Here is a 23,458-nt window from a genome sequence, read left to right as displayed (position 1 = left end):
AAGAAGTTTTTCTACAGAGAACAAACTGGAATTCCTCATTGAGTTCCTGACGTTGCTTTTATGCCTTTTTAACGAATCCATAAAACTTGTATTTCACTTCGTTGTGAACAGATCAAAACTCAAGTCTTTTTTCTGTAAAACAAGGATCCCACTTACAATGCGCTTTCTTCAAATGTGTTGCACCAACTTTGGGATTTAAGAAATCGGCATTTTAGGTGTGTACAACATCAAACTTAATTCGGGTAGCATGTATATCAGGCCTGTTACATTGTATCTTCTAAGATATTTTCTCAGATGATTGTTTGGGTTAGCAGACTAAATTCCAAGAAACTGCTCTAAACCTTATACAAATGCTTTATTGGAATTCATTAAGATACATTCAAAGTCACTGTATGCTATGTAAAATCTCTTTCAGTCAAGTAAAATAAAATAAAATCGAGGAGTACCCACCTATTCACGGTTAGCAGAACGCTCTGGGTGATCCCTCAGTTAAATATAATTTCTTCTTACCTGAATATTTTAATCATATTGAACACTTGTTATATTTTGTTTGCTGAGCATCGTTTCTCTTGATAGCCGTTCGATGTCGTATAACCACGCTTATTTACTCAAATTTCTTAATTTTCTAAAGTGCTTACACTGTTTCTGCCCTTAGTTCGTGATGCTGTGGCCAGGCTTCCTAATGGCCAGGGAACACGGGCTGATATCTGCACACTGTTAAGGGATTCACAGTACTTGAACACGCAAGTCAAAGATACTGATGTTCAGAATGTTGTGAGTGGTGCTTTGGACAGGCTCCACGCGGAGTCCGACTCAAGTGTTAAATACGATTCTACGAGGAAAAACTGGATTTATCTACATCGAGCTCGATCAGAAGCAGACTTTGGTGAGTCATGATGGTTTACTATGTTTTTGTTGATTGTAATGTTTGTTAGTCTGTTAGATTTCTCCTTGCTGAGAGTCAATTGATAATTTTACTGTTCTATATCAGGAGAAGGTGTTTATTTTAATGATCAGGTGCCTGATATCTCAGTTGTGCATCTTAAAAATTGTATCTTACTGCTTCCCTTTTTAATGTGTTGCGTTTGCATAGTCTGAATCTTCTGATGATAAAATAATACTAAACAAAACAACAACAAAATAATTGCTATCTCATAATGGTCTACAAACTGTGTATTAACGGCGGAGCTTGTGTCTGGCTTAAGTTATTGTCAATGGTTGAAACCAGGATGGCATGAAAGAATAACAGCAACATATCAACCACTATTTCCCTCTCTTGTGCTAAATTTTAACAAGTTCGGTGAAGAAATTCTCCGGTGTACTAATTTTCTGTATCTGATTCTAGAATTGGTTCACAAAGAAATGCAAGGCATGGCCAAAACAAAGGGTCCAAAGAAAATGCAAAGGGTGAAAAAAGATTCAGCAGCGAAAGAAGCAGGAGAAGGCAGTTCAACCACAACCGTTTTGGTATGTAATCAGAATATTAGTGCATGAGTAGTAAATTATTTGTTACAAAAATTAATGATTTGGATAATTGGCTCCTTTAAATGGCGGTAACTTTGCTTGCTATCGCGACCACTCGCGCAAACCTTGAAGTGCTTTACGTAACCTCTCCAAGGACAGAAGGAGAGAATCAGGAGGCTGCATTGTGTTGAAGATGGGACCAATTATACTCAAAACCTGTTGACAGTTACTGACCTGATTTGCAGCAACTAATGTCTCACCGAACAGTATATCTCTCTGAAGGAAAATTGTGCTCAAATGAGCTTTTTCTCTGTATACAGAAAATTGCCGCCTCATACAGAAATTTTACGCTCATTGGCAAAATCACTAACTTTCTTTCCAAACTTTTTGTCTAAATTTCTTTAAAAAAATATTGAAACAGCAAAAGGCTGATTTGGGTTAGAAATCGACACATAAATGAGTGAAATAACTTCCTTTGCAAATTGTAGTAATCCTTGGACAAAATATGCTATGTGTATTAGTGAGATAAACAAAAAACAAAGGAGCAGCCTGAAACATATGGAACAAGGCAAAAAACTGATGTCGGAACAAATGCAGGTCTTTTGATGTCTTACATTTCTGCAACATGAATATCAAATGCTAAAAGAAAAATGAATTAAAAGTAAAGTAAGAAAAATCCTAATATAAAATATGTAAGTATCCTAAAATATATTTTCCCATTCTAGTTTTAATTTATTTTTCTCTTAGCAGTTAACAAGGATATTGTTAAACATTGAAACAATTTGCATTTGTTTCCGTGTCTGATTTTAGCCTTGTCTCTGCAATTTCTCCCTTTGTTTTTCAAAAGTATATCAGTGGTTTCTTATGGCATTACTTTACATTTTCTGACTTCATTTTTGGATCTTGGTGCCAATCTCTCCATCAAAAGATGACAAACAAAGGGTCTTTCCGTCTTGAAACTTTACGCCTTATGACTCGTCAATATCTTTTTTTAATTTTTCAGAGTTCTAAAAAAGCGGACTCAGTCGCCGATATTCCTTCAACTCCTGCGTCACCAAGTATGACAAAACCGAAGACTATCAAAACTTTAGTGCCAAATCAAAATGCGGTAAGGTTATACCGTTTTTTATTTTTCATACCAATAATGGTCTAATCTATGACTGTTCTGGTGCAAATGTGAATCTTAGAGATGATACAAGACAGTTCTAAGGATCATAAAAAGTTTTATTTCATATTTGCTTTTTCTGAATGTTATTTATCTCTTTTCTTTTTAACGTTTTTAGTTCTGCCTTTTTGTATTGAAGCTCTATCATTTCATATTTTTTTTTTTTTTTTTGTATCACTGCTTGTAACCAGTCTAATCAAAAATTGTATAATCATTACAGGTGGCCATTGTAGTATTTTTTCGTCATCTCCTAGACAAAGGAACGTATCTTGATCGTGCTGAAGTAGTATTTCTTAATGGCATTTTATTTTTTCATAGGAGAACCGTCACATGAATTTGCCTGAAATTTCCAGTGATTATTCCCAATAGCAGGAGAATAGACTCAAAAATTTTTCAGACCAAGTGCGATCGTTCTCTCATAAAAAAATGAAATTTTCGTAGAAATACTGGAACAGTACAAGCGAGATCCGTTAACTGTGTGGAATTCACAAGATATTAATTTTAAATCTTTATCAAGTTCATTAATTTTGTCCGTCTGGCATTGACTTAAGTTTCAAAAAGTCCAAAAGCTGTGGCGTAAATTATTATTGATCCATTTGTCGTCTCCTGCTTATAAAAGCTAAGAAAATTGGATTGAATGCACTCTGTATCATAATTCTTACTGCTGTCTTACGGGAGAGAGCTGTAATTGCATTTCTGTGTGAGCCACGATTAGCACAAGCTTTTTTGTGTCTCGAGGCTCATCTCAGAATGCACTTGCACCTTACACGTAACACGGCAGCATATCCAGACGGTTTCTTTTGGCTGTAATATTCACAGTTCTTTAAAAAAAATTGATTCTTATGCAACTGTTGCACCGTTCCCGAGAGAGCAGTGGAGAAAAGTATCACAAGAATTCAGTCAAAATCTCTAAAACAATTTTGAATTGGACTCTGAACATGTATCAATCTTTTCGCACCGAAATGGTGCGACAGCATTGCCATTGTGTGCAAAGTTTTGCTGTAAAATAGGCCGACTATCATTTGGTAACTCTGGTACAAAATATATTCCCTGGCAATTGCACAGTTCTTTGATCCTTATTTAATTTTGGTGACCTTGTTCAAATACAGATTGCTGCCGCTGCTGCTGCTGCTGCATCAGTCGCCACAGCAGAGCCAACAGTGCCAAGCATACCTGCACAGTCGCGGCCAGTTACGGATCCTAAACCAGTCCTTGTGAAGAGAAGTTCTGTGCCAAAGAAACCAAAGCTCTCGCAAGGAGCCATCATGTCAAAACTGCTCAAGGAAAAATCCTTAAATCCTGTGCCTAAGCCACTCAGTAAAGCTAAGCTCAAAGCTCTGGAAGCAGCAGCTAAAATGGAAACGAAAAATTTCAATGCTGATGATAAATCTGTGGTCACTGAAGATGTTAAACCAGTCAAAAAAGTCAAAAGCACGGTAAATTTTATTTTTTATTGTATGCACTAGTGGTATTCTCATCAACACATTGCCTGCCACATCGGTCATATCAATCAGTATTGAAGGGTTCTGCAAGTGTCAGATCGGTTGTTTCAACCAGGATGCGATTGCTCTCTTTGTGTGAAGCCAGAGGTCTTCACAGCCGAGTTCCACAGAACCTTTAATTTTTTTTTTCCAAGGAGGTCATTACTATGTAGAATAAAAAAGCAAGTAACACTGATACTGAAAGAAACATTCTGTTTTGTAGACATTTTAAGGTTATAATTCAGGTTTTTTTCCTATCCATTTTCCTCAAATAATTAAAATTAATCAGTAATTTAAGTAACCATTACTCTCTGATCAATTAAATTTTAAATCCTATTTACTGTGGAGGGCTTCTTCAATAAAAATGTAACCAAACAAAAAAACTGGTGGAAGACTTCACCACTACGTATTTCATTTTTGCCCATAGCATTTTCGATTTTATGATTACATATCACTTCCTCTGTCTGTAATATATGTAGTTCAGGTATCTTTCTATTATTTTGTGCATTTGACAAAAATGTTAATTTTCTCTGTCAGTTCTACAAAACCATTGAAAAATCAGAGGTAACCAAAAGCTGAAAAAAAGTGAGTCCCGCTTGCAGAGCTCATTACAGATAAGTTGACCTCATTCTAATCCTCAGTTGGTGCACTATCCATCTTAAATACATCTGAGCTGTTTCTGCATCAATATTCCAAAATTCGAAGTCTTGGGTTTTGTTATACCTGTAAAGACTGCTTCAACACCGATCTGCAGCTAGCAAAAGGAAGTTGATAAAAAATATGTGAAAATGTGAATTTAATTCAACAATATAATGGGCCTGTTGCAAACTTTTGCTAGAGCAGAATTAAGAGTTGTTTTCTATAGATAATGCCTCAAAAATCACGATGAACGCATCGGCAAAGTCTGAAATGCACTCATAAATTCACAATCTGCGTAAGAAATCCGCGTTTTTTTGAGCTTCCCGCTTCAAAAACGATACTACTGCACAGGTGAACATTTTGTTAGAGGAGTCATTTCATCGTCGGCAATATTCATCATGGCCGACGCTTGTGCAGTTCCTGGCGTAATTCGAAGAGAGTTCAAGGTCAATCAAGGTGGGCGAGGAAAATATGAACGTAAACACGCCGATTGTTATCTGGTTTAATCCTGTTCAGGTGTAATCTCGTCCCATCACTTGTGTTTTGGCGGATTGGCGTCGGCCATGATGAGTATTGCCGCCAATGGAATGACTCCTCTAACAAAATGTTCACCTGTGCCATAGTATCGTTTTTGAAGCGGGAAGCTAAAAAAACTGCAAATTTCTTACGCAGATTGTGAAGTCATGACCGTCATTCAGACTCATCTGAGTCATTTCAGACTTTGCCGATGCGCTCATCGTGATTTTTGAGGCATTATCTATAAGATACAACTCTTAGAATTGCTATAGCAAAATTTTGCAACAGGCCCATTGTGTACTTGGCAGTAGATTGACTGATATTTTAATGTTGATAGTATCACAATACAGAAATCGGCAACGTGGAGAAAATGAGAGGGGAATACTTATCTGAAACAGGCTCCTCCCAATTATTCCTTGATTCACTCCTTTAGTACATATTTCATAGCTTTTGAATGACAGTTCAATCAATTTTTACTTTTTAATTTACTAACTTGTATGCTTATAAATTGTTTTCAGCCTAATAAACCAAACTCAACACCGACTTCTGATTCGATGACAATTGTTGCAAACATTGTGAATAAGAAGCAAGAGGGTAGTGGGAACACTGTATTGAAAGTAACAAACCAAGGTGCTGGAGGTCGTACGGTGGTGGGTCAGACGTATGTAACCCCACAGCAGTTGATGCTCATTAAACAAGCGCACCTACTAAATAAACAACAACAGCAAGCAACGAGCGATGCTCAGAAACAGCCGCAAATGATTGTCATCAATCAACAACAAAAGGTAATGTTCCCTACATAACATACACAATCCCAGCTATAATCTGCCTCAACACACTCTAATTGAAGTGCAAGTTCTATAACCCTCGTTTATTGTATAGAGATTAAGTATTATTATAATAAAGATTTCTACCACAGTGAAATCTTAAGTAGTCAATAGGTAAAGGAGAAGAAAAGCCATTAGCTGTGATCAGTTTATTCAGTTAACACATTGCCGAAGCTTTTCGACCCCACTCGGTCATCTTCAGGCATTGTTTGTTTCATGCTTGTATATAGTTCTGCTCCCTGAAGATGACCGAGTGGGGTCGAAAAGCTTTTGCAATGTGTTAACTGAATAAACTGATCACAGCTAATGGCTATTCTTCTCCTTTACCTATTCATTATTCTTAGCTGTTAACCGCACGATGATGTTTAATTATCTTAAGTAGTCGGATTTTCAATAAGTTGGAAGGTTGGTTTTATTTTATTTTATTTTTACCAATGTTCAAACTGCCCTCAGGGCTAATCTTACGCTTTATCCCCGAGACCCCTTACACCCAGCGTCAGGTGACCTTTGTCTGAAGCCATCAAATTCAGGTCACATGGTGAAAATCGAACCCAGGACCTCCTGATCTTAGAGCCAGCGCTACAACCACTACAACACAGGAAGTCAAACAAGTTAGAAATTCGAATAAGTTGGATTTTCTCTCCAGGCCCAATACTTTATCCATATATAAACAATTTACCTGGTCTCAGGATAGGTCCGAATCTTGGATTTCGTCCAACCGTTTTTCTGACGGTATGTGACATCATGACCCGAGATGTATGACTATCCATTTTTTCCATCAGTTTTCTTGGCTTTGTTTCTGTCGATTACTATGGAAGGAGCCTGTACTAATTTGGGTCAGGGAGGGGAATATGTAAGTGATAAACAGGATGATATCTGAAGAATGTGGGTATACATATGCTTATGAAATATTTGGATGAATAGGTCCAAATTAGGAGGGTAAGACTTGACTATCCTTTTGAGACCTCATTTAAGTCTGGAGTTAGTTGATTTTCACTAAACTAAACTGCTTACAAGCCAAAAAATGAAATCAATTTTGTAAATTTTTCTTGCAGGTGCTAGCAGATCAGTTGTCGCTGAAGCATCAAAAACAGCTACAGCAATTGTTATTGAAGCAGCAACAGCAGCAGAAACAGCTGCAACAACAACAGCAACAACAACAGCAACAGTTACAGCAACAGCAACAAGAACAGCCGCAAATTCAACAACAGCAGCAGCAGCAGCAGCAAGGGCAACAGCAGCCGCATCAAGAACAACAGCAAACCAAGCAACCGCAACAAGCAAAACAACAACCAAAACAGCAGGTTCAGCAACAACTGAAACTGCAACAACAGCAACAACAACCAAAACAACAGAAACAACCACAGCTACAGGTAGTCCAACAGGCTCAGCAGCCGGAAACTCAGGAGGCATCTGAGGCAAAGCCAGCACCTGAACCAAAACCACAAACGCAAACACAGCAAATCAACTTATCGTCACTACAGCCAGCTCAGATACAACAGTTACTGCTAGCAAAGCAGCAGTTATTGGAGCAACAACAGAAGCAGGGAATTATCACAACAGGTAAGCCTTGTCTTGAGTTTTTTAACGTAATACCTCTCTGATCTGAAAAAGACAAAGTAATCAACTTGTGAAGGATTTTTTTTTGTTTTTGGTTTCAACTATGAGGCTGTTGCACAATTTTTTTTTTAAAAATTCATCCTTGGAAAGTACATACAAGAAAAATGAGAATACAGGCATTCTCCCCTTTTTTCATTGAGTTCAGTAACAGCTGAGAAATAGACTCTCAAAATCATAAAACATGCACTCAAAACATGTATATGTATTTACATGATGAATTTTTTTGCATAGCGCATGCAAAACATTTATTGTGCTCCTAAAAAATAATGGATGGCTATTGAAAATTGGGCTTTCCGACCTATGTTGCATCTAATATTTTAGGGGAAGGCAGGACACTGCAGAAAATACGGAGAACTGCAGCCTTTTTAAGTTATGACAGTCAAAAATTTTAAATTATGATTGCGTGGATTTTGTCCTCTTTGTCCCTATGTTGGCTTAGGAAGAATTCGATGAAATCACATGGAATTTCTACTTTTAAAAATGCTCTCAATTTCGGTCTCAACTTCAAATTTTTTTTTTTGTTTGAAAGCTAACTTGTATTTTTAATGAACTTTTCCCCCTTGTTTTTAGAACCCCTGTACAGAACCCCCTAAGTTTAGAAGAAAGAAATATTGCCCTAAAAATGACCCATCGCAAGAGTTTAAATCAGACAAATCCCCAAAAATTATCGGTAAGTTTATTTTTGTATGAATGGGTGCGATTAATCAAAAAATTTGTGAATCCATAGCTGGTGGCAAACAAATGATAGTCCTGAAGCAAGGGCAACAGCTAATCACAGCTGATGGCAAGACAATCCAACAGCAGCAGCCAATGCAGCAAATGATAATCGTGAAAGGTTCATCACCGGATAAAACACAAACAACAACAACAATCAGTCAGCAGCAACTGCAGCAATTACTCCTCAAACAACAACAGCAGCAGCAGCAGCAACAACAGCAACAGCAGAGCGAGGGTAAAACATCAATAACAACCACTGTCAGCCAGGCGCAGTTGCAGCAACTTCTAGCAAAGGTACACCTAGACTTTAATAAGACAAGAAAAAAATACTGTGAACTCAAGCTACCTCTTACTTTCAAAATGAAGTAATTAGAATGTCTACGGAAAACCAAAAATAAGAATCTGTCTTTGAGATAGATCTAGAAACACCTTAAAAGTACAGATTTTTTTGTTAAATTCTGCAGAAAATTTGGAAATTTTCAGAGTTTTTTTTTTTTTTTTAGGAAAAATGTGATAGCAAGCACAGAATTGGGCCGAAGAGGCGTCAATAGACACGCTGAGCAATGAAAAAAATGAGCTAAATAGATTAAATAATAGAGTTTTTTCTTTTCTCTTCTTTTTTGCTTTGATGCTTTCAATGTTGATTTGTATTAATTTTGTCGTTTGTGTACAGCAGCAGTTCATGGTACTTAAACAGCAAGGGAAACAAGGGCAAGGGCAGATAAAATTAGTCCCATCAGGCACAACGGTGTCTGGTCAACCTCAAATTAAGCTGACGCAGACAATATCCACAGCTCAGTTGCAGAAAATGCAGCCTAGGATAATCTCAACGCAGAAACCTCTGACACCTGGTAAGCTCTTTGTATTTCAATTCCTGTGGTAATCATTCTAAATAATTGCTGATTCATGCTATGGTTCATGTGAAAATGAAGTAATCCAGCCAACTATCAACATAACAATGTAACGGGAGAAACTGTAAGAAATGAAAATAAAACCAAAACTAAACAATAAAATGAGGTAACAAATTGTACGCTGGATGAATAGCAAGGAAGAGAAAATCGCGAAATTAAGAAACTCAAACTCTTAAGATAAAATTAGTGTAAACATCAACGCATTTCAAGATCCAGCAGTCCCTTCTTCATGGCTGATTCAAGGCAGAAGCGGATCCGGCAATTTGGCAACGCGGGGTTTCCTCCATTTAAGCCTACAGTAAATAATCGATTCTTGTCCCAGCAACTGGCCCCTCCAAGAATTGATACTTTTCCATAGGTTAGGGTTTAGGAACAACAATGTTGACAATTTGCTGGATCAGCCAATGATTCAAGGCAAATTTTGACTTAGTAACATACGAATATACGAATATAATGTAATCTCAATCGCAAACGAATATCAAGGAATTGTAACAAAACGTGCTTACTGTCAAATCAAGAGACTGTAGAGAAAAAGGCCGCAATGGAATAGCAAAATATTTGCGTCAAGAATTTCCCACTTAAATGTGATCAGCGATCATTTTAATGCAGTTGTTAAATCTAGTTGAAAAAACCGAAACAAAAAGAATTGACAATTCTTTCACTACTTTAATATAAAGATTATTCTAATAGAAGGGTATCCAATCCTAGTTTTTAAATTGTTTCATAAATTTTTCTTCTTAAAATTCTCACCTATTTAAATGTTATCAATGTGTTAAAGTGTTATTCAATGAGTCTCTCAAGAAGACTTGGCTGTATTATGGGGAGTTCAGATAATAATCTGTTCTTTTCTTTTGACCAGTGTCCACGACTGTCCAAGCCATAAGCTCAGCAAGCAGTCCTCTAGCAAGTGGTGCAAATATCATCAAACCAGTTCAGTCTGTCATGACGAAGGTTGTCTCCAACGCTCAAACAGAATCGGTCGTAACAGTGGGAAATCTTCTGGCGAACCAAAAGCAACAGACTGTGATATCTTCCGGTAAGTTTAATATTAAGTTACCAGTTTAGCGACAGTGTCCGATACTCTTGTCGCAAAGTTTTGTTTTGATGATTGAATCCTATAGATTCTTTTGAAATGGCGAAATCTATCAAAGCCAATTATTCTCTGTCCAAAATTAAGAGAGGAAGACAAGTAAAAATAGTGACGTTTTTGAAAAAAATTGAGATATTGATGATTTTAAGTAGAAGCAGTCTTAAAATATATTCTAAAAAAATCCCCTATTAAAATCGAACTTTTAAGCCTCAAAAAGTGATTTTTAACTTTCTTTCTACCACAAGGCTCCATGTGATTTTGAAACTTAAACTATGTGTTTCTCGAAAAAGCAAAAATTGCTCTTATCCCCCTTGTAAGGCTTTTGTCGATTTTCTTTTGAAAAAAATTGTGAATGAAAGAATCCATTAGAGCAATGGATAATGGTTTCTCCCGCCTTAATTTTATTACAAAGGTGCGAGGTAGCCATTAATGTCAATGTTTGCATCAGAGACCAAAGAATCTAATATGGAAGAAACTAATAGCATCATGTTCCTCACAAAGCAATTTCCTGTACAGTATTTAACCAAGAAACTCGATAGTTAGATGAATGTCAAATTATGACATTCAATGAAAAAACATTGCATGTGTAGCAAACTTCAGCCAGAACAAATAAAAGAGTTGTTTTTCGAAGAAGGTAGCCCAGAAGTTACGATAAGCGCATTCTCATATTCTTAGTTTTATCCCTACCTCACAATTTGCTCAAGAAAGTTGCATGTCATTCACCTGGCAGCTTCATAAAGCAAATTTTTTTGGGAAGCTGAAAGTTTGGGAAAAGATGCTTCTTGGTATACTCTTTAATTACAACAGAAATCATGTAAATGTAGAATAGAAAAAGGGGAGGTCCTTTTTGCATCAATCTCTTTCTCCGGAATTGAAGCCAATGTCTCAGAAGGGTTAAAGGGGCTACAAACTTTTTTGGCTTCGCCTGTCTATGTGAGTATGATTTAAGCACAGTAGATCATTCTCATTTAATTTGTGTCAATCTGGTTTATAATTTTTTCCTCCTCTTTTCTTAATCCCATTATTGCTCTAATTATGTCTCTACGGAATTTTTTAATTTTGCAGATGGAAGTATACGTGTAGCAGACAAACCAAGTATAGGTTCTCATCAGTATACAGTTGTGTCGATGGGAGAGGGTCAGTCAAGGGTCATTCAATCAACTCAGTTGGTTCAGGTAAGTTGTCATTGTTGTAGATTCATGAGTCAAAAGAAAATTAACTGTCATAACACCGTAAAAATTAGTCAGCTGAAAAAAATAGCGCACAATATTTGCATCTTATCTGTAAAATGAAGTTGAGGATCATGCAGCCTCCATTTGGCATGCCTTAGGCGGGCATTAAAGGCATATCTTCATTAACCCATTGACTTAAACCGACGGCTCCCAGCCGCCCGCGCGGCGCTGGGCCAGACCTGAAGAGACAGCTCAGAGCCGTCCGTCGATTGTTTGCGTTATTTCGCCGATTCTCCGGTAGATTGCGTTCTCATCAATGCTTATATGAGTAGTGTGGCCACCCTATGACTTATTATGTACGGTAATTTCTTGTTTTGTCACGGTATTTTCACATGACTGTGCATTTGCACATGGAATAACCTCAAAATTTTCTGATTTTCGCTGATTTTGCGATTTGCGCGACTTTGACAGCAATAAACCACAATAAAAAACCATTGTGTTCAAAGTGTTCGCCATTTTCTCAAACATTGTATTGTGCATGCTTATTGTGTCAATTTTCATCCTTAGAGAAAGAATTTCTGGATTATTTTGAAGTGTTCAAAGTTATTGATTTTTGCCAAATTAAATCGTAATTCCTCGCCCGGCAGGGTCAAATTAAATCATAAGTCAATGGGTTAAGTATTTAAACAAGAGTTGTCCTACAGAGCAATGTAGAATTATTTAATGCTACAGAAAGAAGAATAATCATACTGAGTTAAGATTAATTTCAGTCTACCAATTTTGAAAATTTGATTTCAATATTTCTCTCATGTTATTTCAGGCAAGTACAAATCTGACAAATGCACGGAACATTGCGACAAAAACAGCAAATTTGCGGGTTCTGCAAAGTCCGACAAGTATCAACCTCGCTCAGCTCGCTGGGAAACCTGTCATTCTTTCCCAGAAAACTCAAGGCATCCAAGGCCAGGTCAGTAATTAGCCCAGCTACTTTCTCAAAACCTAAAAGTAAGTATACTGCTGATGTGTCAAGCGGAGTTAATTCCATGTAACATCCATGCCAACAGCTCTTTTCAGGGATGCAGAAAGTTTCAAGCCTGCTGTTGAAGGAAAAAGGACCCAAGAAATTGGACTTTTCCGATGCTGAAAGTTTGTTAAAGAGGGTTGCGACAGTCTAAAAATACCGGGAAAACTAGGAAATGTCAGCGAATTTTAAAAAGTCAGAGAAAACTTGGAAATGTCAGGGAAAATTATGAAAGCGTTCAGGAAAAATTGGTAATTCACCTTTCTTTCCTTTCAAGAATGGGTTTGACGTCTGGAACAACACATTTTGCATGAAAACTTTCTGGGGATTTTACTCAAATGCATCAGGAAAATCAGAAAAATGTCAGGGAATTTCATTTTCTAAATTTTGTGGCAACCCTGGCAAAATGAAAATATCAAGAATATCTAACAGTCTTCCAGTTTTTCCTTGTGGCCAGGAGCATCACAAGGTCTGGAAGGTTCTATCCTTTGTTTTTGCTACTAGCCCACATGGCTCATCTCTAATTTCCTTCGTTCCTGTGTCAACAGAACATGGTCATAGCTAGCAGTAGCGCAAATACAAGTGGACAGCAAACTATTCTGCTACCACAAAGTATTAAGCAGCCAAGCGGTAGTAACACAGTGACAGTTTTGCAGTCCGGAGGTGTGCCACAACAAATATTGTTGCCAGCAGGTTTTCAAGGGGGTACCCTAAATATCAAAGCTCTTCAAGGTCTCAAAGTGATTCCTGTGGCCCAGTCTACCCAAGTACAAAAAGGTAAAGAGTTTTCTTCCATTTTTCATTTATCCCGAAATCTGTTGAAGGTAATAAACTTCCAACAAACTGACATTTGATCTTGATGTTAACTGACATCAAACCAATATCAGAAAATCAACAACTAACTAAAAGTTGCTGTTTGCTAATTTCAGGGTGTAAAATCTTTTTAACCTGGCTTTAGAATTTTTTCGAGTGTTGATCAAAGTTTCCCTGGGTGTTTTCCAGGTAGGAATAGCTGCATATGTAAACGATTTTAGGCAATGTGTCAATAAGTTTCCCACCATGCTTGTGATCCTAGAAAGCAACTGTTTTTTGTTGAAGAATGGAGTAGGTGGTCATCTCCTAGCAGTGAACTGTAGGAATGGCAAGGAGAACCTGAAATGATACAATGCAAATCTTAAAAGATCTTATTTAATTCTCGTATCCGCTGCTTTTAAGTATAACTGAACCTACGCTGTTTGATTTTTAATTCATATCTCATTGAAAATTTGTGTAAGAAGTGTAAAACTTTGCACTAAGATACTTCAAGGTTTGAGAATTAAAGAAAAGAGTCATCTATAAAAATGGCAGTTGTCAACACCTGTCGCTGTCTTAAATAAGGCCTCATATCGATGGTTAAAGTACAAAACTATTGTGGTGTATCAAAATTTTTGCTTTTATTTTATTTCTTGAAGAGAATTAAGCCAACTTTATAGCTAGAAATTTATACAGATTATTTTGCTAACAGAGAGAGGAAAAAAAATCAAGAAAGTTGTTAAGAAATTATGTTGACTAACTTTCTAAAAAAACAATAAAAGTATGACAGGAAGTATGAAATGTCGCAAAGGTAGGCATGTGAATCTGCCTTTTGGCCATTGATATGCCTTTTTTCTACACTTTCAATACAGATAAACTTCTTACGTACTTCTTTTGTTATGTACATTACGTCTTACGCACCTGTAGCTACATTTTTGTAAAAAATTACTGAAGAAGAAAGAAAAAAAAATTCTGTTCTAAACTTAGTTCTGATTTCTTTTCCAGGTCAACGCCAAATGTTCGCTCGAATAATTAGTCCAGACAGCACGACCAAAATCATCCCGGAGCAGACGAACCTTAACAACTCCCAAGTTGCTGAACAGAGTGAGTGAGAGATGCCTCTCCATGTTTCACTCTAATTTGTAATTTTGACGGATCTGCTTATCTATGGTCAGCATGCATGGTCAAAGAAAGTCATTAGCCATCATGGCCGTATCCTAGTACTGCTTTCTCAACTAGCTCCAAAAGGATGCTGTTTTCACTCTATTTTGTGGTGTAGATTCTGATCAAGCTTGTGTTGCATACTGAAATGCTCTGCACAAGTCAAACATTCTCTATCAGCAAATTTGAGTATTTTCTTTTTTTTTTTTTTTTTTGCTTCTTGCGTTAGCTTGGTGACAATATAAATAATCACCTTTTTTGTACTTAAATTAGGTGATCATGCCGTAGTATAACACTTGAAATGCCTCGTACATTCTCAGTTCATACATATTAATCAGAGTGATTTATATTGTTGCCTAGTTGACTCTGTCCACTGAACTGTTTTACCCTAGCAAGGGTCATATAAGATCAGTATTCTCTTAGAGTTTGTGCGGTTAAAATTATGAGCCAATACTCTGAAAGGGGGAAATGTACTTAGTTACAACAGGCTGCACGCTATATTTGGAATACGTGATCGTTTTGAGACTTTTTATTATAATTTAAAAATGTTTTGGCGGAGGAAAAGCTTTTCTATCATACAACATTAATAATAATTCAAGCATCCAACATTTGCATGTTTGCCCCTTATCTTTCATGCTGTAAATGCAGGGTGCTAAATTTAAGCTACACAGATTGAGAGTTTACTTATTTGAGATTTTTGCAGAAGAGACATCTCTTAAGTATCCTCAAAATATGTGTTTCCAAAGTCAGGAGTTTACTTTCTAGGCATCTAGGTTGTGCCATAAATAGATCAACAAAACTTGACGAATTTTTAGAAACGAAAAGGAACTTAAATATTTTTGATTGTGGAATCTCTTTTAGGGATTTAAAAGAATGTTTTCTTTGCATCATTTATAGCAAAAATTTAAAAAATTTCTGACCAATTATACACGCCTTTTGTTAAGGCTTCATCGGTAATTTTTTTTTTTTTTTGACCTGTATCAACATTTTTTTCACATATCATCAGAGAAACTGAAAAACTGTGACCTTCCTAGTTATTTCTGTCTTATTTTATTTAACGTAAAAGAAACCTTATTGTCCTTAATTGTTTTAAACTTAATGTTTAAATTCTGCATTATTTTTCTTTTCCCAGTTTCTTTTAGAAATGAAATGAGAGAGGAAATTTGGAAACATAGCAATTTAAGCACTCTGTTTTTTTGTCTCATCATTGATGTGTATTCTCTTCTCAGGTAACTAGCAGGAAAAAATGAAATACGTAACGAATACTGAGGGGCGTTACATAATTTCAACAGATATTAGATAGCACCACTGCCAAATCCTCCAAAATATCAGTTGCTTTCCATGCTACACAGTGGCATATTCGTGTAAACATTGTAATATAGCTCTGACTCAGGGGTAAGTTTTAATAAATGAAAGGTGGCAATATTGTAACAGAGAACCTGTACCTAATTTGCCATTTTAGTTGTGCTGGTGAATTGTATTCACTTTCTGACCTCTCATTACTGCTCCTAAAAGAAATGGTCTGTGACCATAAGATGCAGTAGAAATGCAAGGACAGTTGAAATAGTATAACTATTTGTTTGAACTATGGGAAAATGAATATTTTAAACTTTCTGTAGTGAATTGTACAATTCTCTTAATTCAAATGTTGAATGTTTGCCGCTCCAGCCATGTACGTCTCCTTGTACTGCCATGCCACGGAAAAACGCTTTTAGAGTTGCCAGAGAGCGCTCAGACATTGCCAAATTTCCTTTGATAAAATACGAATTTTTAGCAAAATCTGAGAATATTTTTCCTCCAATTTTTCACAAAGTTTTATTCTCTTTCAGATTTAAATTAATTGTAAACTGCAAAAGAAAATACTTACAGCTTTCTTTTAAAATGGAAATTTTACTGGAGGAAATTTGGCAACTCTCGATTGTTCATACGGCGTTTTTCCTCAGCACAGCAGTGTAAAAGGAACTAGGTATGTTGGTAAGAATGAGATGAAGACAATTATAATGTGATATTTTGAGGGTTTTCCTCTCCAAGTGCAATGAATGAAATGTGTGTATAATTTATTTGTTCGAAGGTTGTTTGTTTCGTACTCTTGAATTTGTGTGATTTCCTTTTGTTTCCCTCTTCTTTTTCCTTCCCCGACTAGTGAAGTTACTTTCGATAAAATTAATGTTAAAGGAAGACTGAATTTTTAATATTCATCAAATCTTAAATCTTTCATGTAAAGTGGTTGTTTCTCTTGTATTTATATTTTCAAATGCTGTCGGTATCATGTAAGATGAGCATCTCAGTCGTGTTAAAAGAGCCTAGAGAAGTTTTTCTCTATGCGTTGTGAGTGTCCTCTTAATATGTTGAAAAAATTCTGCCCTAAGACCGAAGCACATTTTCTTGATAGTGCTGAAAGAGTTGTACTGAAACTGGCTAAAAAATTACCTACTTTAAAGTGTCAATTTCATAATATCTTTAGAAAGTAACAAAAATGAAGAAAACATTTTCAAATAATTTACATTGAGGAGCATAAGTCAGGTTCATATTGTCAAAATGTGGATGATACAAATGAACAAGAATTATAAATACTCCTATCAATGAGAAATTGGTCTGTTGCACGCAAGAGATACAGCAAAGTCAATATAGATGCTTTACAAATGAAATAGCATGAAAATCGCGTTAGAGTTATCAGAAAAGTCTGAAACTCTTTCTTCAGCGTACAATGTGTGTAGTTTGTAACATACATACATAAAGTCGCTTTTATAGCGCCGCCTCGCGTTCTGCGACGCCCAATCGCCATTGCCTCCTGTCCTCCCAGAGATCATCAGGCAATTGGCACCTTCTGATCTCCTCCTTCACCCCTTGTCGCCAACCTTTCACAGGACGTCCACGCCGTCGCCTTCCGGGAGGAACCCAATCGAAGACCTGCTTGGGCAACCGATCACCTGCCATCCTTCGCACATGTCCATACCAGACCAACTGCTTGGACCTGATATCGTGCACGATGTCCTCCTCACACCCATTAACTTGCGTACCTTTTTATTGCGGATACGCTATCTTCTCGATAACCCAGCAGACCTTCGCCAAAAGTCCATCTCAGTTGCCTTAAGCATGCAGTTGCATGTAGTTTGTAACATGCTTTTTCAAATTTACTGCAGCTGCGGGCAGTTCTTCTCAGTGGCTGGTAGGCCAGCAGTCAAGTTTGCTCGGAGAGATATCAAGAATACCTCACCTATGCAAACAAACAATCTCACAAACTGTTAAAAACTTCCCTGATGTAAGATTTCAATTTATTCAAAGCTTTTGTTTGTGCAAAACGAAAAAAGGGAACAGACACTGAAAAACAATTATAATCATACTCTAGCAAAAGTTTGCGAAATTGTTTGTTTATTCAGGTCGGATCTTCATATTATGTGTCCATCTTGATTTTTGTGCGATTTGACCCATAAATATATTTACTTGACTACATATGTATATCTCTTGCATGCAATGGACTCATTGAAAGCGATCAATCAGACTGCTTCATCATTAATAGGGGTTCTTTTGCTGTGTGAGTGAGGCAAATGACCAAAAGTCGTATTTTTGTAATTAAAATGAAATTTTTTTATCATAATGATTAAAATGCAAAGTGATTCACAGGCTCAAAAAATTTTGCAAGTTTTGATACTAAGTTCTAGCTTGCATAGCCATTTGTGTATAATTTTGTTCAGACCTTCCTGAATGCGTGTAAAAAAATCCTCTGAAATCTTTAATGCCTTTGGAAAGGATTGCATTTTACATGTAGGAAATTTTCCAACTCTAGCATGAAATTTTCTTCTCACACATTTCATTAGTGCATCCTCTACTGTGTAAAGCCTCAAATGTAAAAATTCTAGATTGGTATACGGACAGCCAAAGTGTGAAACCATGTATCTAGGTTTGCGACATTGCAGACTTCCTGTCATTCTTTATTTTCTCTTTTGAAAACCAGGGAACACAATTTCTTTAAAACTTCCGTATTTTTTCCTCTCTGTAAGTAAGAAGGATATTCTGTATTTTCAAGCTCTGAAGTTGGCTTGTCTCTCTAAACAAAAAATAAAATAGGAGTGAAAATTTTGAAACACCGCAATGGATATGCGTGGTTGCACACTCTGGCCATTCGTGGCATTCTGTAAAATTGTTTCTTTCTTAGCCTCAAGCACTCTTATAAAGAAAACAATCTACGCTCATACAAACCACTTGCGAAGCAATGTCATTTTTGCAAATGTTCTTTTTTAATGAATACTCGAAGTATTAGATTTTAATTCAAAACTTCTGTCCCTGTTTTCTGTAAGTCCATGTTCTAGCTTATTTATTTCATGAATATTGGGATCATTGTATCTCCAAAAAATTTCTACTTACCGAATTAGGAGAGTTTGAAACTCATTTTGTATGATTTTGCATCAGCAGTCACTCTTTGCAATTAGTTAAAATTAAAGTTTGTATATTTGTAAAAATAAAATAATGATGTCAATAGGAAGTAGCCTTTGTGTAAAGGATATCTGTTTTTATCGTAAAATATGAGATTGTACATATTTTGGAGCCATGAGGAAACTTCCAAGAAAATTACCCTTCCTCTTACCTCTCAATTTTTAAATATGTTTTTTGCGATACCCCCGCAAGGTAATGAATTAATGTATAGCTAATTCAATTAACTTTAAGATCCCTCTCAGATAATAAGATTGACTCTTAAATTGTTATTTTTATTCAAAAGTCAAATTGAAACATAATAAAAAATCAATCAAGAAAATTTTGTACAGAATGTGATATGAGTTTCTCATTGAAACAAAATTTTAATTGTGAATAAAAAATTGTTTTTGTTTTACGAATTTGTGATTATGTATTTTAAAATTACCATTTCCTTTGGTCAGAGAAAGACAATTTTTGACAACGCAACTATTTTCTTATCAGGTTCAAAAATCTTATTTTAAGGGAGTTACCGCCGTTTAGAAGTGACCATTCGGAAAGCATAACAGGGTTATAGGACATTTCGTCAACGACTTTTTGTCCGGGCACCTGTTTTTCCTAGTTGTTCACGTCCACGCGTTTTTTTTGGCAGGGGAGTTTTGGTCCACCGACTAATTGAGACCCAAAGTTAATCGGTCCACATGTAAATACAAACGATAATTTCTCACGACGGTTTTGGATGAAAATTTAAAATGTCTTGAAAGAATAAGGGTTTACTTAATTTCTTTTTTCGTTTGGTCGGAGACTGAGAAAAATATATAATTTAGATTTTTAGTAAAAATGGGGGAGCGGCAATTCCACGAGGAGAAATTCATATCGCGCAACATCGCGTTCGATAAAATCGAAATTCTATCTGAAATTACCACGATTTTTTGTTTAATAATATTGAGATTAATCGCCCTCGATAAAATAGATATTTTATTGCTTTATGTCATGGAATCGCAATTCACTGCCATTTTTTATCCGATAATACCTATTGCAATAAATCGACGTCGATAAAATCGCGATACGTTCTCCGATCAAATCGCAACGTGTCGCGATTGCCGATAGAATCGCAATTCAATTGCTTTCCGCGAAATTCTGCGATGAAATCGTAATTTATCGAGATTTTTCATCCGATATTATTGCGATAAATCCCCGTCGATAAAATCGTGATTTCATTGCTACGCATGAAATTCTGTGATGAAATCGCAATTTTTTATCCGGTGATACTGCAATAAATCGACGTCGATAAAATTGGCGATACATTCTCCAATCAAATCGCAACAGTGGCGTGGCGTGCTTTGCGATAAATCGATTGTTATGCCATTTAAACCTATGGAAAAGGATCGATAAATAGGGTGTTCGCAGCGAGCACCTTAATAATCGATTCTTTTACCATAGGTTTAAAGGGCATAACGATCTATATATCGCAATTCACGCCACGCCACTGAATCGCAACTAATCGCGATCTTTGCTACTCGGGTAGTGGCCCATCGACCACACACACGGTCCAAAACACCCAATCCTAGGTCAGGAAACAGCCCCCGCGGGTAAAGTCGCCTCCTCGCCGTTCGAGCGTTTCTCCTTCGGCATGAAACCCTGCTCGATCTCGTATGGGTCTTATTCAACGTCTCAGGCAGGAGGAAGATCCCCAGAAGCGCAGTCAGGAACGAAGCTATCGCGAAGCCGAACAGAAGCCCCCAGATATTGAGCAGCGCCAAACAGTCCTCGTAGATCTTGATGAACACGAACATGGACCCGGCGCCGACCCCGAAAACCGCCCCGGACATGGCCCCGCGGACCCGGAGTGGAAACACCTCCCCGGACATCATCCACGGAAGCGTCGTCACCCCGATGATCCCGAAGACGATGTACGCGACGAGGAGGACGATGGGCAGCCACTGGTAGGGCCGCTCACTCGCCGGCGCGTCGCGGAAGACGAACTCGTAGACACCCGCCGCGCCGGAGGAAACGGTCATCAGAAGCGCGGATAAGATAGTCGAGAACCTCCGGCTCACGTAGGAGGTGAAGTACATCCCGATCGTACAGTTGGAGATCACCCTGACCACGGAGATGACGATGGAGACGGTGAGAGGATCGTAGGTCGTCCCGAGTCGGGTCACGAAATCCAGGGTGTAGTAGACGATGTGGTAGATCCCGGTGGCGCACTGGACGAGGTGGAAGAGGGAGAGGATGAGGAAGGGTTTCCAGACTGTGGGGTCGAGGAATATCCCGAAGTGGAAGCTCTATCGGACTCCTCGCTGGACGCGAGTTTGAGGAGTTGGAGTTCGTGGTTGATGCCCGACGGGGAGCGACCCAGTTTGCGGAGGCTCCGGGCGGCGGCGTCGACCCGGCCGCGCTTGAAGAGCCACGCCGGGGACTCCGGGGCCAGGAGCTGGACGACGAAGTAGACGAAGCTGCTGAGGGCGAAGATGGCCGAGGCGATGTTCCAGGGGAGGTAGCCGCCGATGACGTAGGCCACGACGACGCCCAGAGTGAAGGCAGGGGAGATCGTCGATAGGAGGAAACTGCGCTGCCGCTTGGCGCAGGTCTCCGTCATGTAGACCACGGACACGACCTCCAGACCTGTGAGAGAAACATGATAGAGTCAGACGGAAAGAATGGAGAGGGAACATTGGGTTGGATTACACCGAAAAAAAAAGTGAAGTTGATGTTAAAATTTGGATGTAAAGAAAAAGAGCGAGAACTTATAAAATGCTAAATTGCCCGCCACAGCAGTTGGTTTTACATTTTGGCATTTCTTAAGTAATTGCTGTAGCAGGTAATTCAGCATTTTATAAGTTCTCGCACACTTTTTTCACACCCAGAATGTTAAATCAACTTCACTTTTTTCCGGTGTAAAAATAATAGATTCTCGTTTTCTTAATACTGAATGAGCTTTCAAAAACTCGTCAAAATTTGCAGTCCTTCTTTAAAAGATAAGTAATTTATTGAAATCGGTATGTTTTAAATCTTGAAAGTGTGTCGTGAAATTTTATCAGCGTATTTTTTTAACCCCTGTAAGCCCAATTCATACCTACCATCAAACTTTTCATCCGACATGATTGAACGAGAAGTTGGATGGAAAGTCGGACGCGGAATCTGTACAGGGTAAGTTTGACCGGACATAGAGGTGGACTCTCTTCATAGAGAAGTCAACTTCCTCCATTACGGCCCTAACTTCCACTTTCCTCTTTTTTTTTTTTTTTTTTTTTTTTTTTTTTGGAGTTAGTGTTAGAGGAAACTATTGTGCATGTTCCTCACGAAATGGGTCAGTTGTACGCAGGAGATACAACTGAATACATTTCTCGAGGGTAAATTCGCTCAAAAATCACGTTAGATAGGTACATCAAAAAAATCTGAAATCCGCTCCTCGGCGCGCAATCTGCGTAGTTTTTAACACGCTTTTCCAATTTCCCGCGTCTGCGGGCAGTTTTTCTCAGTCACCGCCGACCAGGATTGCATAGGCAGAGGGGTAAGAATGGACTAATCAAAGTAAAAAAACGATTAACTAACTTTCTTGTTGTATGAATTCATTCGATTTCAAGCGTTTGTTTCCTTTTTCTCTCTTTATTTTGCAAAAACCAAAGCTTTGAATCAGTTGGAAACATTCCGCAAGGAGAGTTTATAACAATTCGCGGGACTGTTTGTTTAACTAGGTAAGGGCTCTCTCCGGGCAAACCTGACTGTCGGTCACCAAGAAAGACTGCCCGCTTAGCGGTAAATTAGAAAAAGCGTGTCACAAACTACGCAGATTGCGCGTTAAGGAGTGGATTTCAGACTTTTTTAATTTTCCCAACGTGATTTTCGAGCGAATTTTCCTTTAAAAAGTGTAGCTAGTTGTATCTCTTGCTTGCAGCAGACCCATTCAACATTGAAAAAAATGACTTAAATAGCAAAACTCCCCTAGTAGCAGAACCATCCCTGGTAAAAATTGGCGATAGGAGCTGCGTTTCAAAATACCATAGGAGTTCTTATAGCCGACTGAAGAAGGCGATAAAAAATCATATAGCTGGCTGTAGAAAGTGGAAAAAATTATACGGCCGGGCTACACGAAGCGATAAAAAATCATACAGCCGGGCTATAAATCCTATCGCCGGGCTTTAGACTTTATCGCCTGGCTGTTGCTTTTTCGCCATCGATTATAAAAGGCTAAAAGAAATTGTGTAGAAATTCGTGTGCTTTGTAAATCCTTAAGTTTGTACGGAATCACTTTAATATTTACAAAACGCACATTATATTTTCCTTTACTACATTTTTTTTTTCATCAATTAAAATGAGAATAATCCATACAGAGTGTGCAAACATTTCAAAGTCATGAGTTGAAACACGCATGACTCCACGAGATTAAATATTAGAGCCTAACACAAAGCGGAGTGGCAGCGCGTTGGCGCAATGCGTGAAGTATCCCTGTTAGGTTTGTAGGCGTC

At 37.7% G+C, this 23,458-nt stretch overlaps 2 protein-coding genes across 8 annotated transcripts in view; one reads left to right on the top strand and one right to left on the bottom strand.

Annotated features, from left to right (window-relative positions):
* The window catches only part of LOC109030786 (uncharacterized), a 32,390-nt gene extending 12,986 nt beyond the window's left edge, over positions 1-19,404 (top strand). For 5 of the 7 annotated variants that reach the window (XM_019041918.2, XM_019041917.2, XM_019041919.2 and 2 more), the window contains exons 14-26: positions 656-886; positions 1,346-1,467; positions 2,468-2,572; positions 3,739-4,065; positions 5,784-6,050; positions 7,148-7,655; positions 8,440-8,723; positions 9,103-9,280; positions 10,200-10,376; positions 11,496-11,605; positions 12,423-12,569; positions 13,172-13,400; positions 14,421-19,404. In XM_019041918.2, the coding sequence (XP_018897463.2) occupies positions 656-886; positions 1,346-1,467; positions 2,468-2,572; positions 3,739-4,065; positions 5,784-6,050; positions 7,148-7,655; positions 8,440-8,723; positions 9,103-9,280; positions 10,200-10,376; positions 11,496-11,605; positions 12,423-12,569; positions 13,172-13,400; positions 14,421-14,527 (2,792 nt within the window). In that variant the 3' untranslated portion in view covers positions 14,528-19,404. The remainder of the gene's footprint in view (positions 1-655; positions 887-1,345; positions 1,468-2,467; positions 2,573-3,738; positions 4,066-5,783; positions 6,051-7,147; positions 7,656-8,439; positions 8,724-9,102; positions 9,281-10,199; positions 10,377-11,495; positions 11,606-12,422; positions 12,570-13,171; positions 13,401-14,420) is intronic. The other 2 variants (XM_019041920.2, XM_019041921.2) reach the window with 2 other exon arrangements.
* Positions 18,141-22,091, bottom strand: LOC109030788 (facilitated trehalose transporter Tret1). The gene is made up of 3 exons (XM_072297555.1): positions 22,070-22,091; positions 21,345-21,614; positions 18,141-21,240 (listed from the first exon to the last, which is right to left on the bottom strand). Exons 1-3 carry the CDS (start codon positions 22,089-22,091, stop codon positions 20,432-20,434), a joined length of 1,101 nt encoding a protein of 366 aa, XP_072153656.1. The 3' UTR covers positions 18,141-20,431.
* Between the last annotated feature and the right edge of the window lie 1,367 nt (positions 22,092-23,458).

This window comes from Bemisia tabaci, chromosome 3 (assembly GCF_918797505.1).
Source record: "Bemisia tabaci chromosome 3, PGI_BMITA_v3".
NCBI lineage: Eukaryota > Metazoa > Arthropoda > Insecta > Hemiptera > Aleyrodidae > Bemisia > Bemisia tabaci.
The sequence above is the reverse complement of the archived record's forward strand: the minus strand, read 5'-3'. Positions and strand labels throughout refer to the sequence as shown.